General features: G+C 39.6%; 1 protein-coding gene across 2 annotated transcripts in view; it reads right to left on the minus strand.

The window, feature by feature from the left end:
• Positions 1-2,428: 2,428 nt before the first annotated feature.
• The window catches only part of LOC138009442 (endosome/lysosome-associated apoptosis and autophagy regulator family member 2-like), a 69,752-nt gene continuing 52,889 nt past the window's right edge, over positions 2,429-19,291 (minus strand). Inside the window, exons 19-32 of one of the 2 annotated variants that reach the window (XM_068856458.1) lie at positions 18,533-18,619; positions 16,713-16,851; positions 15,839-15,918; positions 14,918-15,000; positions 12,207-12,258; positions 10,687-10,756; positions 10,448-10,500; positions 8,835-8,916; positions 7,488-7,528; positions 6,290-6,383; positions 5,715-5,791; positions 5,191-5,299; positions 4,310-4,390; positions 2,429-3,875 (exon numbers count right to left, since the gene is read on the minus strand). In XM_068856458.1, coding sequence (XP_068712559.1) covers positions 3,783-3,875; positions 4,310-4,390; positions 5,191-5,299; positions 5,715-5,791; positions 6,290-6,383; positions 7,488-7,528; positions 8,835-8,916; positions 10,448-10,500; positions 10,687-10,756; positions 12,207-12,258; positions 14,918-15,000; positions 15,839-15,918; positions 16,713-16,851; positions 18,533-18,619 — 1,141 coding nt within the window. In that variant the 3' untranslated portion in view covers positions 2,429-3,782. The remainder of the gene's footprint in view (positions 3,876-4,309; positions 4,391-5,190; positions 5,300-5,714; positions 5,792-6,289; positions 6,384-7,487; positions 7,529-8,834; positions 8,917-10,447; positions 10,501-10,686; positions 10,757-12,206; positions 12,259-14,917; positions 15,001-15,838; positions 15,919-16,712; positions 16,852-18,532; positions 18,620-19,291) is intronic. The other variant, XM_068856459.1, reaches the window with a different exon arrangement.

Here is a 19,291-nt window from a genome sequence, read left to right on the forward strand (position 1 = left end):
TATTTGGTTAAAATCATCGTTTTATGATTACGTCCGCCATTGTAAGAGTTTAGTTCCTGAACTCGTTTGACCTTTCAAGACCAGCTTTTTGGCTTTAATTAACTATCATTTAGTCTCCTCCCCTTTCTGTTCATTTACGAAGGAATTTTCATCATGTTATTTGCTTTACAATTTAATACCATTGAGACACTAATGCAACATGACGTCCTAACACATGTATGAAAGTTGAAAACTTGCCTTATTGTTAAACAGATAAACGCCTAAAATTCATGATAACATGGCAAAAAGCAGTTAAATGTTAAAGCAAGCACTAATTGTGTTTGTTTTTCAAAGGCAATGTAAACGCTAAGAAAAAAGTCGTCTTTCCAATTTAAGACCACGCCCAGAATTTTCAGACAATCATAGACAAAAGTAGTTGGGAAAGTTATGTAAATGAACCACACTAGAGCTGTATTTCAACGTGCTTCTGTTAAAGCTAAAAAAAAATAGTTTCACTTTCTCTTACATAGCCCCCCTCCCCCCTATTCAATGTTGGAAGGTAAGTCAACAATTTTCCACTGAAACCATTCAGTTTTGCACAACATTGAACGAGGGGGGAGGGGAGAGAAGCAATGAAGACTTCAAAAGTGCTAACCTTCCCAACAGTTTTGTCTGGGATTGTAGATAGTTTTACCACAATTGCTTGTAATTTCGCAATCTGATTGGCAAAATTGCCGTTTCCGATAAGAGTCTAGACAACGCTGTACGCGTCAATTTGACACGCAATGTAATAGCCAATCAGGAACGCCCATTTTGGGAAATAAGCCAATCATATTGCAAGAAAGTTTTAGACAGCGCTTGCTTTTTCTTTGTGTCGTGATTTGGTCACGCTCTGAAATAAAAGCTTTCTTTGGCGTTGAATATTGTGGTAAAAAACAAATCGAAAGTGGTTCAGCGTTGTCTGTACTCTTATCGACAACGATGTTCGTCTGCGCAGAGGCCAAAATTTCTTGTGGACTCACTCGGCGACCACTGTGATGACGAATATCGTTGTCGATAAGAGTACCGACAACGCTGAACCACTTTCGACTTGTTAATTTTTTTTTTGAAAACTGAGAAGCGCGGAAGGTCGCGGAACAATGAAATTTGTTTAGTAAGGACCCTTACCTTTTGTCAGAACTGGCCGGCCAGACCCGTCGGGTTTCAAAGAAAATGCGACAATTTGAAGGAACACTTGCATGATTATCCCTCATATTCTTCTGGAGAAGTATATGTCATCCTCGGAGTTTGTGAGTTTGTCCTTCCAAATGCCCGGTCTGGCCAGTCAGTTCTGTCAAAAGGAAATACGCTCTGTCTCGGTTGGCAAATATTTACCTTCTTCGTTGGCCAGAATCCGATTGAATCTGATTGGCTAATGGCTGGCTCGTAACCTGTCCACCCTTTTACAATATCAGCCACAGTACGAAATTTTTCCGGGCAAATTGAATTGAGGAAAAGAGGAAGAAACCTCCAACGAAACAACGGCTTTGAAACAAACGACAGCTTTCAAACGAAAAGAAAATAGGCTATTTACTGGTCTTGGTTGGTCCGTGTGGGAAAAAAAACTAACTTTGTTTTGAGACAGTGGGGCCTTCGGCCTCAGGGTCGTACTCTAAGACCTTGGGCACAGTTTATCCCATACAGAAACTAGTTTTTATTCAAGACAATGTCTACAGAAATCTCAACTCAGAAGATATTTCTTTGGATAGAAATAATACAGCAATGCTTTGGGTGAAGTTTCAGTGGAGAGCGCTTCCGTGCAATCTCGATCTTTCACCTTTTTACGACTTTACGCTTTTCAAGCCCCTATTGGTCTTATTGTTCGCAAAGAAATATTTCGTGACAAGTGAAGCAAATACTATGCACAACTTAAACGAAGAAACACATCGACAGCACGGACAAAAAAGATCTCTTCCGTCGTATCGATGGTCTGTGTCATGTTAAGCCAGTATCACGTCTCTGTTAAAGATCTTGCTAAGAAGAACCGAAGAAATAGTCCTTTTTGCAGATACGGCGGCCATTTCGATTTCTGTTGTTTCAAATAGCTATTATGGGATGCCCAGGGCGCAAATACATATTAATTGCCCCCAGAGCATCCCATAATGTCTTTCGAAACAACAGAAATCAAAATGGCCACCGTATCTGCGAAAAGGTCTATGTCATGCCAATCATCATGCTCTCCCCAGGTTCTGTCATAAGACGCTCTCTCCAAGGGACCACCCGCTGACCAAAAAGCCGGATGACTGGGTACGAGATTGGCACCTTGCTTCTTAATGATGACAAAACCCAAAACACAAAAACAGAAGCCAAAAGGAAACACCTCATTGGTATTACTGTGTATTCTCAACAATAACAAAAAACTATTGGCTCAACTAATCAAAGCAAAGAAAAACAGGCTCAAAACAACAGCTTACGCAGAACAACACCAGACATTCTATTTCCTTTTTATCATTACATCCAATCAATTGCTTAAATTTTAAATACTCCAACAAATCGACCCCCGTAAATCTCCTATAAATCTCCAAAGTCAAAGGTAAAACCGTGAAATTTACATGGCTTTTTTACAAACTTAGCACTGGTCCTACTTCCTACTTTATGGTTGGGATCAAGACAGGTAATGAGAAATAAAGCAGCTCAAGGTGTGATCTTGATATAACATCAAAATCTCATGACTGCCCAAAAACGAAATCTGAGGTACTAGTTAGGAGAATGAAATATTCGATCTTGGGAATAAAAAGGTTAAGAGGTCAAAGGAAAAGACGCATTCCTGGTTCATTTACAGCATAATTTTTGTACTCTATCAGACGCCCTAAAAGAAGCTCTTCTTGCTGTATGATTGGGCAGTTTACACACCAAAGAATACATATTTATTGAAAGGGTCACAGCCCTGGGATTCTAGCTGTAAATGAATATAATTCTTATTCAATTAGAATAACTTTAGACCAGCCCCAAATAACTATGTAATAATTCCAAACTAGAAGGAAACATCGTGCGCAAAGTTGTAGTTCTTAATACTGGATTAAATGAAAATCGAAATTGACCAACGTCGTTACCAGGGCTTTTCTTCACCGAGAGTAGGGAGGGCGGGTGGGCGAAGGAAAGCCCTAGAAATGAGTTTGAAAAGTGACCATGAAGCACTGTTTTTTTACCAATAGGTTAAGACTCCAGCCTGCAATTGTAAAGAGTTGCAAAACTAAGGAACTAAATCACATTTTAATTGCCCGTTTCGCGAAAGCCCCGACAACTTTAAGAGTCCGAAAAGCCATTTGTGAAACGGCCATCGACTAGTTTTTCAAAGATCATCCTTTAGCATGTTTCCAAGATACTTAAAAACAAAATAACAGTGAAAAATGATGACTTGAAACCTCTCCCGTCAAGACACAAGGAGGGGATTGTGACTCCCGAAAAGTTTCGGGACTCTCGGGAAACGAGCACCTGGCAATTAAGACGGTAAGTTAGCGTGGAAATGGTATTTATCACTTCCTTTCGGGTCTTTTCAATCGGGTGACAAAAACGCAATTTCTTTTTCTTCTCGTTTTTGGCAAAGAATGTGTGCTTTTTCTTTAACAACGCGATTGGATAAATCTCGAAAAGGTTCATTTCTACAATTTGTTTACATTTTTACGAGTTAAAGTCCTTGTTACTCAAGCTTACATTCCTAAATATGCAAATGAGGCAGAGTACTAGCTTATGCTATATAACTGGCCGATGATTGTTACAGCATTCCTGCAGCTTTTTCTTAGTGTGGTAGGCTTAGCGTCGATTTAGTTGAAGTCATCATCGTGTGCTTCTTTGCCCGTCTCAAGGTGCACCGAATCAAAGTACTCCTCCTCATCGTCATCAAATGTCACTTTCTCCTAGGAAAAAACAATAAACACTATAGAAAACGCCCAAATATTCTTTTGCTTTAATCACAGTATTTTCGAGTTTATGTAACTTGATCATTTCCCAGTTGGGTATCTATTCGCTTGTGAGTAATATATTGTATTATTTATTGGTTCAACTTCAACTCACAAGTGACCAGCTCCAACCAGTGCAGCGCAATCGCAGAGTAAAATAAAAGCAATGAGGTTTCTATCAAAACAGCCTCACTTTCATTCATAGGCCAGGTAACTAAGCACATTAAAGATACTATATATTTCAGTGCTGCTTATATCCAGGAGCAATCGATTCTGGGTCGTGCGAGTCACGTCGATTCCATAAAGGATACGTGATATTGTCTCGGCTTGGCATCAATGGTCGGTTAATATCTTCCTTTTACTGTATTACTGTGCGTATTTGTTTGCATTACCTTTCTCTTTCCGCCGCTAGCCATATCTCGGATTTTCTTGAGAATCTTTTTGCCACGGTCCTGCCCAATCCTGAATTGAACCTGCGTACATTGCATTGAAAAGCAAGCAGTCAATTCACCGTCTGATAATAGATATTTTTTTTGCAAAAAACTTCAATAAGATTTTCCGTTTCGCCACCTTGTTGAGTGTTAAAGAGAAACTCCTCCCAAACAACGAAATAACTTCCTTCGCAAGCACTAAGTTAAAGTGCCTATCACCTCAACACACTTTTTCAATATATTTATTCTCCGAAATCATCCCAAATACATGGTGTTGTTTTTAGAACATTTAGATTGAAATTTCACTCTTTCATTGGCTTTGAAAAATGGGAAAAGTGGTCATACCGTGATTAATAACCGAGCAATGAAAGGGAATGGGTCCGATACCGGGTTGATGTCACAAATTAATTTGCATCGCTGTTTTCAAAGAACTGCCTCAATGCAAATTAATTTGTGACGTCAACCCGGTATCGAACCCATTCTCCTTCATTGCTCGGTTATGGATCAAAGTATGATCACTTTTCTTGTTTTTGAAAGCCAATAAAAGAGTGAAATTTCAATCAAAAGGTTCTATAAACAACACCATGTATTTGGGATGATTTCGGAGAATAAATAAAGCGGAAAAGTGTGTTGAGGTGATAGGCACTTTAAGCCCCGCAAATGGCATTTTAAATTGGTCTTGAAAAGCCCCGAGGGAACTGACTCTTAAGTGTACTTTACTCATTTCACGTCACCCTGGGAAGCGTCAAATTGAGTGTCGCAGCAGATTGCTCTCGATGATGTCTCTCATTATTTTAAGCGATGTCTCATGCGTTTCCGTTTAAAAGTAATCACGTCATTACCTCTTCATCATCTTCTTCATCTTCGTCCACAACACACCTCTCCACCGCAGGTAGTTCGCCTGGCTTATCACTGCTATTCTGTACAAGGCGATGATACTTGTATGTCAGCCTATAAAGATAAAACAGGATTAAAAAGACTGACAAAAAAGCACAATGAACTTAAGGGATGGTTTTTACGATCGACGAATAGACCAAGCAAAATGAGCAACCTCAGAAGGGTTTTTTACTACCGGTACCTTTTGCTAGAAACAAAAGCACTCGATTACTTAATTATACTTTCATTGTAAGTATCGACCAACCTAAGACTAAACTCTGTCAGGTTCTCATGCAAAGAATAACAAAAAAAATTGCTAAGTATAACCGTAAGCGCCCAAGTGTCAACTCCAGCGTGGGCTATTTCCAAGTTAAACGGAAACTGAAAAGGAGGGGGGGAGGGGGTCTCGTACCCGTACAATCAAAAGGCCTTGGGACAAAAGGGACAAGTGGCCAAGTGGCCAACTGATGGATACAGCGAGTTCACATACTTCCTATTCTTGTACCACAGTCCAAACATGGTGCAAATCATGAGAACAAGAAGAGCAGCGATCACAGCAATACCAATCTGCAACACAACAAACAATAATTACTTGTATCGTATTAACGTTTCCTGTGTAAGAGTCTTTGACTGTCATGCGCAGAAGAGCGAGTTGTTTACAGCATGGGACTCTTTAGATACGAACTCTGTGCACTTTGGGTATAGCACTATAGAAGGAAAATAATTGTCACCTGAAGGGAGCATAAGCACGTGACGTTTTTGAGCCACTGACGGAAACCGGAGGTAAGCTGTTTGCCTTTTTAACTTGCCTTGACACTACCACATCATCTATTTTTAAGTATCTTTTCACTATCAAAGACTATTGTTTTACAAACCTGGGAGAGACTACTGTGCTCGCGTGCGAAATGTTCACTTCCGGTTTTGTGTCCGTGGATAAAAAAGGCCCCAAGTGAAATGGCGTTGGCCCTTTACAAAACGGAGAGTTGGATCGCACACATGGCCGCACACATGGCCACACACTGGCCACATTCACAGCAAGTAAAGAGACGAAAAAACGACACACACCTTGAAGTTTTTCATGGCTGCGCCAATCGATTGCTCAAGAATGCTGCACTCGGTTACCATTGGATCAGGCTTCTTGACTCCATCACGGCACAATCTGAAAACGAAACACAGGGACACAGTTGAATTGGAACGAATCGACACCGTCAATGATTTATTACAGGAAAAAAGTTACTTCAAACTGAACTTATGAAGCAAAGCTAGAGAAATGGGACGAACAGGTCATGAAAAGCTATACAATGGTAATCAGCTTCATTATGATAATGTATGCAGTACAAGCAGCTTGGGGCAGTTGGTTGAGCATCAGATCACCGTGCGGAGGTCACGGGTTCCGAAAAACTGCGGCCGGACTAACACTCAGGATCTTTCAAAAACTGAGGAAAGAGTGCTGCCTTTGCAATGAAATCCGCAATTGGTTAGACTTTCAAGTCTTCTCGGATAAGGACTAGAAACTGTAGGTCCTGTCTCACAACCCTTCAATGTTCATAATCCTATACAAGACTATCCAAATGATACGACCCGAAAATGTCTCGATCCGTTCAAATCGAGAACACGTCAACACCAATAAACTCATTTGTCAACCCAACGAATGCGTTTCATTTTGAGAGGTGATCATGCGGCTTTATTCCACGAATCGAACGACCCGTAGGATTCGCGAACCAATTTCACGACGCGAGCAGATTCGACGACGTCCGTGCCGTATCAACAAATAAGAAAAAAACATCAGAAAAACTCAGTAAGATGTCATCTCAACTAATCCATCTCATTATTAGAGATCACCAAGCCACTTCATCCCACGAATCGAGCGACACGATTCAAACAAATTCTCGGTTTTCACATGACGTCACGACCGCCATGTTGGTGCCCCTAAACAAAGAAAAGGCGGCCATGTTGGTGCCCCGACCAAATCCTCCGGGAATTTAACTCTATTATTATACAAACGCTTCCTTTTGTTTTCGTTGAAAAACATGGCTGTTGATCACGTGAGTGAAAACCAGCAATTCGAAGACGGGATGCAAGGCCCTTTTAAGACTATTAACCATTCCGGGTATTTGACAAACCTCTAAAACCCTGTGGGACGTCAACGCACTAACTACCAGAAACATTTTTCCCTCGAAGGAACCTGTAATTACTTGATGGCAACTTTCTTCAGAAGAGCTGACAAAGCACTGATTAACGCATTTTGATAAGTCATACTCACTTTGGCTCATTCCAAACGTAAGTAGTGGTTTTATTTCCTCCCTAGAGAAGATCAATGCAAGTTTCGTTAATCATAACAGAAAATACTTTTCCTATGTAGTGTTCGTCCCAATGAAATAAGTCTAAGAAAAAGTGTACAAGGAAGCCAGGTCACTCTTAGACTACGAGTCGCTTTGCAGGAGAATGTGCTTCGCTAGTCGAAGTGCACGTGACCCCTAAATGTAAGCATACGTTTGTCACGCGATCCAGCCCTACTGCAGGTTTCCTATCATCTGGCCTTCTAAAATGACCGCTGGAACCTCCACTCTTACTACAGAATAAGTTTAGGTGCAGGAAATAATGCTTCCAAAACAAATTGTTTTAAAGAAGTGTTTATATCAGGAAAAATAAATTCTAAAATCAGACTGAACTGATTAGAGTGTAATGTGAAGTGCTCAGTATCTATACATATGAAACACGCGGGCATTAGCCCTACGAATGGAAATGGACCCACACAAGGACAGAGAAAAACTCTGCCCAGGGTGGGAATTGAACCCACGACCTTCGGGTTACATACATCACCGCTGCTCTACCGAAGGAGCTACAAGGTCAGACGGGAGCCTTTTTTCACTTTTAAATTTCGCGGGCACCGCCATCTTAAGACGTGATAGGGTTGCCCTATTGTTCTGACACAAAGATCTTTTGTGTAATAACAAAGAGCAACCGCAACACGACACACTTATTCAAGATGGCGGCACCCGAAAAATTTGAAAACAAAAATTTACGATTCTAAAACTTATTTATTTCGGGTGTTATTTATTTGTGTCAAGGTTATTTCCTGTAATTTAACGTTATTTTTTGTTGAAGTGAAGGTTCCCTCGAAGTCACTGACACGTCTTTTGACGACAATAGATGATGCGCGAGTCAAAGATGCAGTGGAAACCAACGCTGTTTTCATCATCGGCCGCTCAACCGTGAACGTATAGGCGCCAATTACGGCATCACACTTATCGGAAAAGATTGATTCCCCTTGAAAATGTTTCCGTCGTCCCTTTTCTGCTTTTTTAAATCCCATTTAAAGAGTGATATACAAGATTCGCGGACTTGGGGGCTTTCTCACGAACCAAATCAAGTGAAATAAATAAATATTTCGGTCAAATTTGAAGGAAGGTGTAAATAAAACAGAAAATACAGGGATGGGCAAAATTGAAGATGAAAATAGATTTCGATTTGAGTTTAAAAACATTTTTTGTAAACTGTTCAGCGTAACAGTTTTTCAAAGCTTATATCTGTCGTTTGTACCTTAAATTATTCATGCCCGATACCCCAAACATATGAGCCTGCTCACAGGCTAAGCATCGTTACATACCACACAAGAAGACTCAACTTTAGTGTAATCTAACTCCGAGCAGACAGGGCACGCATACTTGGTGCGCATTAACATCTCGAACCTAGAACAAGTGAAAGAAATTAGTAGAGGCAATCATTCTCCGGATGTAGTTGAAGAGCGGATGAAGAAGACCCTGTTAAGGCCCGTTTAAATGGTTTCAACATTTGACCAACATTCATTCAACAAAAGTTGAACGGATGTTGGGCAAATGTTGGACGCAAAAACAAAGTTGTGCGGAGGTCGTTCAAACGGTTCCAACATTGCGCCAACATTGCGCCAACCAAAGATCTGACACTTTCACGAAAATTGATTGCGAGGAACTAAGAACTAGAAACCAGCCTCTCTCGTCCAGATAAACTACACCATCGCCCGGTTGTTCAAAAGCCGATTAACGCTAATCACAGATTAACAATTAACCATGGAGTTTACTTCTTTGCTCCTAAATGCTGTTCAACGCTGATTTTCGGCAAAACCTTTCATTAGAAGAAGTCAATCTTGAAAGGCAAAAGTAAGCAAAAGAAACTCACCAAAAAGTTGAAAACGTGAAACCGTTTTGGCAAAAGTTTACGCTAATCCTGGGTTAAGTTAATCGGCTTTCGAGCAACCGGGCCCATATTGACTTTTGCGGTCTGATGTGAGCATGCGTTTGTTCTACAATTGTTGAACAGACTGTTCAAAGGGCTTCAACACCATTCAACATTTTCGAGAACAAAGGAAAAGTTGAATCGATGTTGAATGAAAGTCTAAACCGATTTAAACTTGATTCAACACGCTTTCAACAAGCTTTCAACATGTTTTACGCTTTCAACAATGTTGGACGACCTGTTCAAACACACCGAACATTCGATTCAACAAAGTGTTGAAAACATGTTGAAGCAAATGTTGAAACAATTTAAACGCGCCTTTACAATCGAATCAAAGCATGTGATTTTTTTGTTAATGTCGCGGTGCGTGAGTTGGCAACGCAGCACTTTGGTATCAACTAGGGTTGACAACGTAAATTGACCGCTGAAAAAAGATTATTGTAATTGATGTACCTTTGTCAGGGAAATCACGAAACTATGGATATTTACGTAATTCTAAGGCAGTTCTCAATGAATTGTTGTAAATTACAGAAATTCGTCTACAGCCCGTGATGGCATTTTATGACTTCAGTTATGTGTTCAAATGGGAAATCCTGTGTTTAAGGTGCCATAAGTTACATCTTATCCTGCCAATCAAAATTCTGTTATAAGAAAAAATTTAACGGTGCCGTTTTTGAAATATAAGCGCTTAAAGCTGAAATTAAGGGTGTTTTTAGCAGGTCATAGTATTGCTATGGTAACCTATTGTGTCACAAAAATAATACCAACGTGTTCACCAGTGATTGGGCAGGTTTTTGATACCATGATTGTAGCATCAACTGATGAAGAGTGGCTATAATGACACATCAAAATCTAAGTCTTGGAATGTGTTGGAAACTGTTTTGAGCCACTTTAAATGGTATGATAGCTCATATGCCAAGATGGCGAAGCCAATTGAAATTCGAGAATTGCACTGTCAAACGATCTAGCTTTTAATACAATAATTAAGTGTATAACATGGTTTCTCACCGGCAACCATCACAGGTTCCATCGGGACATTTACTCGGCAGATTCAGCTCCCCCTGGAAAAACGGAAATTACTTTTCAGCATGATTTGATTCGCTCATTTTCTTTCGATCTAATTCACAACCTTTACTTCACATACAACGCCGTTAAAAGTTCGACTGACTAAAAGAGTAGAGAGGAAACAAATAGATACAGATCAAGGGTCAATCACTGCCATTGTTAAAGAAAAAAGTGGTCTTCACCTTCTCAACAAAAGAGTCACAAAGCAGGGTCACCCAAACCGAGCGACCATTAGGGCAGGCCTGAGTAAAGCTGGAAAACAAACAAAACATTGACAACGTTATTTCAAGAGTTAAATTACCACATTTTACCCAACATGATTCGGACGGCATTCATTCAAGAAACAACGCATGTTCGTTTCCGCCATTTGAACTTTTTGTATTCTAAGTTGGAACATTTTTTGTGAAAAAACCCTAAAGACGAATGAAACCTTGTATGTTGGCAACACTCGGAAAAAATCTCAGTGCTCCTGTGTATTACTCGGACACTCTGTCACTGCGCAAAGCGAGACTCGTGGAACAGTGATGTATGATAGTTTGTGGTTGTCGTGTCGAATTTACGACAAATGTTCTCTTTGTTGAGAAAAACCTCACAAACCAAATACAACCGTGAATCCTTAATGTTTTCCCTTTTTTTCGGGGTCTTTCTGCATGTACCGTAAAGCATTGTATTATTGGTCACTTGGGACTAGTTTCTATTTGGAGTTGTTTTGTTTTCTGTCTTTTGTTTTACGTAATCTGTGCTTCGGTACCTGCAGAGGGAACCTTTTTTCGACCGGTCTAAACCGGTTTTTTGCTGCGTCAATACCAGTCTCTGCATTCCCGCTCCGACATGGTAAAACAACAAGGGAAATTTTTCAACGAACATGAGCCATCACCAACAATCATCCATATCTTTGATGAGGACTTGAAGTGTCCCAAACCTCAATTATTTTCATTGCTGAAAATATAATCTTTACTAGAGATTAGGTTCTCCACCTAAAGCAGTCCTTTATCTCATGGCCGAGCTAGTGAGAGGCATGGGTCTAGCTCAATGATGACGTCACAAACTACTCGACAATGAAACAGCTCGAATGTTAACATTTCTTTCTTTCAAAACTGAAATGAAACACAGAATGTGACGCCACCTCAGGGAGATAAGACCCATGCATGCCTCTCGACATGGGAGAGAGATGACCTTGGCCGTGGGCAAACGACTGCCCATGTTATCAACTTCAAACACCTTGTGCGGGACTGTTTGAAGATTAACAGCAAGGAGTCAACGTAAAAGAAATTAATAAGAACAATTATTAATCTGCTAGCTTTCCACCAATGTCGCATAGGATTGATTTTTCGATTCAACGACAAGTGGGTTTAGCTAGTTAGTTTTCTACTCCGCTTCAAAAGGTTTTTTCCTGGGTACTGACAGATTTTTCCCCTCTCATCAAAAACCAACATTCGATTATCGTTATCATCGTCAACATCATCGACATTGACATCGTCATCGTCATCGTCAACATCATCGACATTGACGTCGTCACTGACATCGTCATCGTCAACATCATCGACATTGACATCGTCATCGTCAACGTCAACATCATCGACATTGACATGGTCTCCTTATCATCGTTATTGCCGTCGTCGTCATCATCATCATCACCGACATCGTCATCGTCGTCATCATCATTATTATGATCATCGTCATCATCATAACTATGCTTCACCTTCTGCCATGGAACTTGAACAGGAAGAAATTTGAGGTGTTAGTCACCGGACCTTGACAAAAACAAAAACAACGCTCGGTTAGGAAGTGCTTTTTCCGGACAAACCGAATAACGGTTACAAACCAAACATCAAACTTAAAAACAAAAATTCAGTACAAATATTAATCGCCTGCATCACCAGATCACAGTTATTTTAGATAGTTACAGACCACGAAACTCGACAATAATTCAATTTTAGCTACTAACAGGCGTTATATGTATATCACAAAAACAATGAAAAACGTCTTATTCTTTAACGCTACACATTTCACCGAATCTCGCAGCTCTTCAGGAACAAAGCAATGCAAAGAAAAGGTATAAGATTCTGTTCTTCATAGTTTCTAATATCTTAATTTGACACAAGAAGTTCACTTTTTCCTACATTGTCCACAATATTGTATTACGTGTAATGTATAATAATGTATTTTATGAATGTAATAGGAACTTGTCAGAAATTAGCAGGAGGTAGACTGAGTGGAAAACAGGGGAGGGTCACAGTTTCTTTAGCCCTTCAAAAGGGAGGGCCATGAAAAAAATTGACAGCAAAAGAGGGAGGGTCACGAAATTAAGCCATTGTGATCATAAAGGGATGCTTCAGTTTTAATATTATAACTAAACACGAAATATTTCCTGCCATAGGAACAAGTCAAGCTATTGAACCATTTTGCTTGTGCCACTGTATAACAAATTTGGAGCCATTATTTATCGGGGGAGGGGGGAAACAGAATTTTAGGATGAGTTCGAGGGAAGGGTCAAGACATTTTAATCCCTTGCCTAGAGAGGGTCACTTTATTTCCGCCGCTTTACTGAAAATCTTTGAACCCGCCGCCCCCCTCTCCCCAGTTGCTAAATTATGACAAGACCCTCACTACTTTATTTTAGATAGTTGCAGGAGAAGAATTCTTAGGTTTCTACAACACTGATGTAAATGTATAATTAAACATGCAGTGAGTGTGTGCAAGTCGAGAATGCAGAATACGCAGGCAGCAAGTTTACCTCTCCGGTTAAACTGCGATCAGGCGTACTTTTCTTTAGAAAGGGCGGAAAGTAGGCCTGATACAAGTTCTTAACGAGTCGTCTGCCGCTGCCCAGAATCTGGACTTGCGATTCGTTACAGAATAACAAATTTATAAATATATATATATATAAGACTCAACTAAGAACATACCTTCTTACATAGAAATTAGATAAGTAGCTAATTAATTCACTAGTCATCATATCCGCAGTTCATATATGATTCATTTCATATACCATTTCATCATTAATTCACTAGTGTGATGATCTGATCTACGTGTGAAATAAAGATTCTATAGAGCAATTGTTGGCGGTTACTGAAATTTGTTAAGTAAAACTTACTCTCGTGGCGGCATTTAGAAATGAGTTCTGTTCTTTTGTTTAATAAAGACAGCTTTATATGGCTATATATGGCCGCCGAGAAGGATTTGAACACGATGTTTACAGCTGCTGTTGGTTCGTCTTCAAAATTAACTAAAAGCTTTTAGTGGAGAGAGAATGCATCCGCAAAATAGTTTGCCGACATGAAAACGTTTTAGTTGTACTTCCTACGAGAATTGGCAATAGGGAAGACATTTGTTTACAAACATTGCTTTTAATATTCAAATGTCCCAAACACAGGAACAAAAGGCCGTTTCTTTCGACAGCCAATGAGGCCCTTGTTTTCACAATAATAATAGGTGACGTCAACGATATTTTCTCTATAGTGTTATTTATCTATCCCGAACGTTCACTTCAAAACGTTTGTAGTTGCGGTAAAGTCCACAAAAATAGCTGAATTGTGGAATAAGTGCTGAAGCCACAATTGCGTATTCGACATTGTTTAGGGAAGGGCTTTCCGCTGAATGGTTTAGTGACACACTTCTTGCAAAATGATAATTGACCAACTCCTATTGCTGCTGCTGCAAAACTACACTTTCTAGTATGTTTTACTGAGTATTATTTTACCAGAAGCACACGACCATGAAGCGTCCAACTCTGGTTTAGAGCTGCGGTTTTTTTTTAGTTCAAAAATGTCCTTATTTGGATGTAACATAGCTCGTGCATTTTGCCGCGCGTGCAGCTTCGATCTTATTTTTGTCCATATTTGGGCATAAAATTGGTGTCGTAAAATCCCAAGCTTTGTTCCAAGGAAAAGTTACACGCTTCAAGATCATGTGCTTCTGGCATCTTAAATTCGAGTTTAAATAAAGTTTATCGTACAGTATCTCCACACTCTTGATTGCATTCCTTGCATAATGGTTTGAGTAGAGGAATCGCACCAAATGTCAAGCGACATTTGCAGAAATAGCTACATTTGTATGAATGAAGTCTGACTTTGCTGACATTTCGGCTGGAGTTCTACTTTGTTGGTGTTTTCCCTTGATTTGCAACGTGCGGGTTATTTCCGGTAAAATCTGATTGGCTCACGTTTATAGCATGCCACAAGATGACATCACTCTTACCAGGTGGGTGGCAGACGACTGGTTAAGAAATAGTATCAGGTGTACTTTTACCCCGTCTTTAAACAAAAAATATGTTTAAGGTAGGTTCAAGTTTTTGAGGTCACGGACTACAAAGGCATGGACCAAAACTGTTGTTTGTCAATAGTAAGCAAAGCCATTCTGCACCAAGTCTTTTAAAAACATCTTCAGAGTAAAAAACATTTGTTGTCTCACCTCCTTCATCGGCAAACACTGAACGTTTATCTGTGGAGTTGTCATCAATATCCTCGTAGACCCCCAGAAGATGTTCCCCCAAACTAAAAAAGAGAAACAAAAGCCTCTTAGCCAAGATTCTCGTTACGCAAATTTTAGATGTATCGCTTTCTGTAGACCCGATTTAAGCACTCGCTACAAGTTGTAGTGTTTACCTGTGATCAGCTGTAACAGAAAGTTGTGGCTGATTTAAAAGTTGCTACCTTGTCACTGACTTGTCACCATACAGTTCGTCGTTTGGTGTGTGACTGCCCCAGTGGATGTTGAGGGCCTCGCGTAGCATTCTTGTGTATGTTCCATTGAGGAATTTTTCCTGGGCTATAGACATAGTCCAGCTTTCACAGCCATATAACAGGAATGATTCCACTGTGGCTATGAAGAACCTCTTTTTCAGATCTGATTTCATTTTGGAGGATCATATTCTTGACATACCCTTGAGTGCTTTCCAGGCCTGAGCTTTTCTAATTGCGATATCTTATAACAGCTATCGACCCATGACCCGAGGTACTCAAGTCATCTTTCCATTCTAGCTCAGTTCCATCTTGAGTGTGTAATGGTTCTGGGTCCTCGATGTTGTAGGCTATAGATTTCGTTTTCAGACCATTAAGACGTTAATTAACACGTTAATAGTAATGTCAGTGGTCACGCCAACCTTCCAAGATGAATACCAATAATTACACTTCTATTAGTCCACAGATTAAGTTTCAATTTTACAATATTATTATTCCCAACCATGGACGATTTCCTAACGTTCCTAGCCCCCCCTCCAAAAACAACCGTAAAGACCGGGGGGGGGGGGGGGGTGGGGGAGCATCATGCACCAGATAATCAACTCTGCCTCTTTACGTGAAAGTCAGTATTTTACTGTTTTACTGCACCAACCTCATTGCCTGAGTGGTGATGACATGGGGATCTGGAATAACAGTCATTCGGCAAACTGGTGATGTCAGATTAAACACTTCCTGCAAAGAGGGTAAAGTTTGAGAGTTTGAGATAGATATCAATATTGAGTCATTTTTCTTTTAGATGGTGAGTATCAGAAGCTGTTTGGAAAAATAAGATCGAAAGCCAGCTATGACATCTTTTATAAGTACATCTGCTGGCATTTACCATGCAATCCATATCATGTCCACAGCAAAGATTTTAACATAAAAATTTACAAATTGTTTTGCTAACAGTAGATAAATAGACAAACTAAAAAAATTAAAACAATGCACTAATATTCTGTGCGTCCAGATCAAATTTAAAAATGCAAATGAAGGTTTAAGTTAAATACTGTGTACCACAAATAAACATGGCTCAAGTTCTGGAATTGAAGCAAATGCAAGCCATTTTACTATCTTGGCTGAATGTATGGTGTGCATTTAACACACAAAACTTTAATAATTAATATACTGGAGAATATTGGATTGACAAAAAAGACGAATAGAACTCTTTTTGTAAAACATTTATCAACAATTGATAATTCTAAAAATGTTCTGGGTGTAACTAGGTAACATACCTGTAAAAACCAAAAGCTGTCCCAACGTTTCTTTCAAACCAGAGAAGCTAGTTATCATTTAAAATTTCAAATAATTATCGTTGTCAATGGTCGTGTAACCAAGCTCACTTTGTACGAGTGTGGCATTGAGGAAATCTTTCGGTAGATAGTAACTATACATCTGTATTCATCTTCAACTACAAAAATGCTCATTTCTATTTGAAAGCATGGTTTAACCTCGGTGGAGAGGTCAATTTAGCAATAGTGTTTACTCACTGATTTTCCCGATGAAAGGCTGATATTACTGTGGCAGAATGCATCTCTGTGAGTTTGACCACAAAGGCTTACATTGAAGAGGTGATAGTATCTGAAACCACGGCTGGTGAAAGAAGGAGCACTGGTAACTGTGTGCGCTCTGAGAGAAAAAAATAAACAAGTATCAAACATTGGATCATTGACTATGTGAATGAATTTAATAACTGGATTATATTTGAAGGTTTAACCAATGATAGACGTGATCCTTACACTTATCGCCTGGGGCGCCTTATTTGCGAGCACGGGCGACCAAATTTCTGAACAAGTAGCCCGAACGGGCGCCTTACTTGATTAATCCTCACTCACATGTAAATATGATCCCAGTTGGAATTAATTAATTCTGGGCTCTTGATAAAATGACTCGGGCTACTAACTTTTAACGTTGGAAGCCCGAAGGGCTCCCGGACAATTTTTCTTCGGCAGCACCCTTGCTTATCTGGATAATAGAGCAATTTTCTCTTAAGCTATACACCTGGCACCAGTTGTTCGAAGGATGTTCGATTTTTGTTGATTTTCTTTCATGATCGTAAAGTGCTTTACAATACTTTTATCACTTAAACTCTTCATAAATTAAATCATCATCATCATTAGAATGTTGGTAGTATTACTGGTAGTGCACTGCACCTGCGAAGGTGATGAGTTCAAGTCCCATTCAAGATGAATTATTTAGGAATACCTTTGCTGGTAACTTTTTCATATTTGGTGGATCAAAAGGCAGCTAGGTTTTAAGTGAGCGTAAAGGAATCATTTGTAGCTCTTAAGAAAACTATTCTCTAGCAACAGAAGTTATCATTTATTGTCAATGGTTAGCTTCTTTGCCAAACGAAGTTGATGCACTAATGGCAGGAGATCACCTATTGTAGTTATCTTCTATACACTCCTGTACCGCACTACTGACTGGTGCCTTAAGGTCTGACAACCACTCCACCACACACACAGTTGGTCAATAATATTGAAGGCCGATACTTGGCTGGTGCATCGGTGGAATTGGATTTGTTGCAATTACGCAACTTTGAAAGAAGTACAGCAGAGTCTGGTGAGTGTGCTTAATATCAATAGGCCATTTCCGAGTTCATGTCTGCCTTGTCTTCAATGCAAGTCTAAGTGCGAAGTTCTTGTGATGGTAATAAGTTCTACTTCAAATATGAATGAAAACTAATTTTCATAAGAAAAACCTTGCAATTAGACTCGCTTTGAAGAGGAGGCAGATACATGTATGAACTTGGAAATGACCTATTTAGAGGAGAACAAAGGGGGAGTATTATATTCTGGGGGTATTGCAAGTAGAAGTATACCATATGTTAAGGACGGTGCCTACTAATTTATTTTTGCGCGGTTTACTGACTATGCGGGAAAAGCAGATCTTAACAAGTGTTATTGAAATCCAAAACGAAAATTGGGGGTAACCACACATGTTTCAAAGATAATTAATCAACAATATTTGTAAAAAGCTTTAAAGTACAAAGCTATGTATGGTGTTCTTTTCCAAATTGAAGCTTAATTATATCTGAAAAATGCGTCGTTACCCCCAATTTTCTTTTTGGATACCAAGAGCACTTGCTAAGTTCTGTTTTCTCCGCATAGTTTTAAACCGCGCAAAAATACCCTTGCATTAGTAAGCTCCACCAATAGGAAACCCCAATATCTTGAGATGCGCAGAACGTATGCGCGATAACAATAGTAGGCACCGTCCTTAAACAAGACCCTGTACGGATGCAAGAATGTTCCATTGGCCTGTCTAAATTACTGTACTGAAAGTTTATAAGAGAGTGTAATCTTACCCATTGAGAGCAGACAGATCAAACTTGCGGTTGTGCTTCTTAGAGCTAAAGGAGCAATTGGAGTGACACACAGTTGAACCTTCCTCGCTGCAAATTAAATGAATATCAGAAATAAGTATTAACTGACAGTTTTACTTCTTAGATGAAAACAGTTGGCAAAGTATCAAGACACCACCTCATCTTGGCTAAGTAATGTGTTTAATAGCTGGCATAGACAGGCAGCATAATAACATAGAGGGCAAAATTACTTTGATTATTTTCATGTATACTAAATATTCCTTAGCACGGCCGGCTTCAGTGCTTTGGCGTTGTTGTACAAAAATGAAATTTTTTTTTTAGTTGATTCACGTGTTTTATGTTTCATTGTCACTAACTTTACAGTGAAATAGCTTCCTAACAGTGCACTTTTTTTACCTTCTTAAGATTACCGTATACCTTCAGGGGTGTCTCGCGTCTGAGCAATGCAGCGCGTCCGGTTCAAACTGTAGATACCTAAACCCTAATATCAAATTTAAGCTTATAGAGCTGGCTCCCAAACCATATCAAGAATTTTGAAATTAAATGAATTGTCGAGGTTTTCACGACCTCAAAATGCGAGCGTCCGAATCCCCTTTTCAAAGCTACAAGTCAAAGCAAATTTCTCTTTTCGCTATTTTATTTTGTTCCTCCGTTTCCCGACCCAAAGCGCTAAAAAAGGTGTCTGCGTTTTGCCATACTCAGTTACAGTGAAAAGTTATAGAACGTTGTCGAAATAGTACT

The sequence above is a fragment of the Montipora foliosa genome, chromosome 7 (genome assembly GCF_036669935.1).
Source record: "Montipora foliosa isolate CH-2021 chromosome 7, ASM3666993v2, whole genome shotgun sequence".
NCBI lineage: Eukaryota > Metazoa > Cnidaria > Anthozoa > Scleractinia > Acroporidae > Montipora > Montipora foliosa.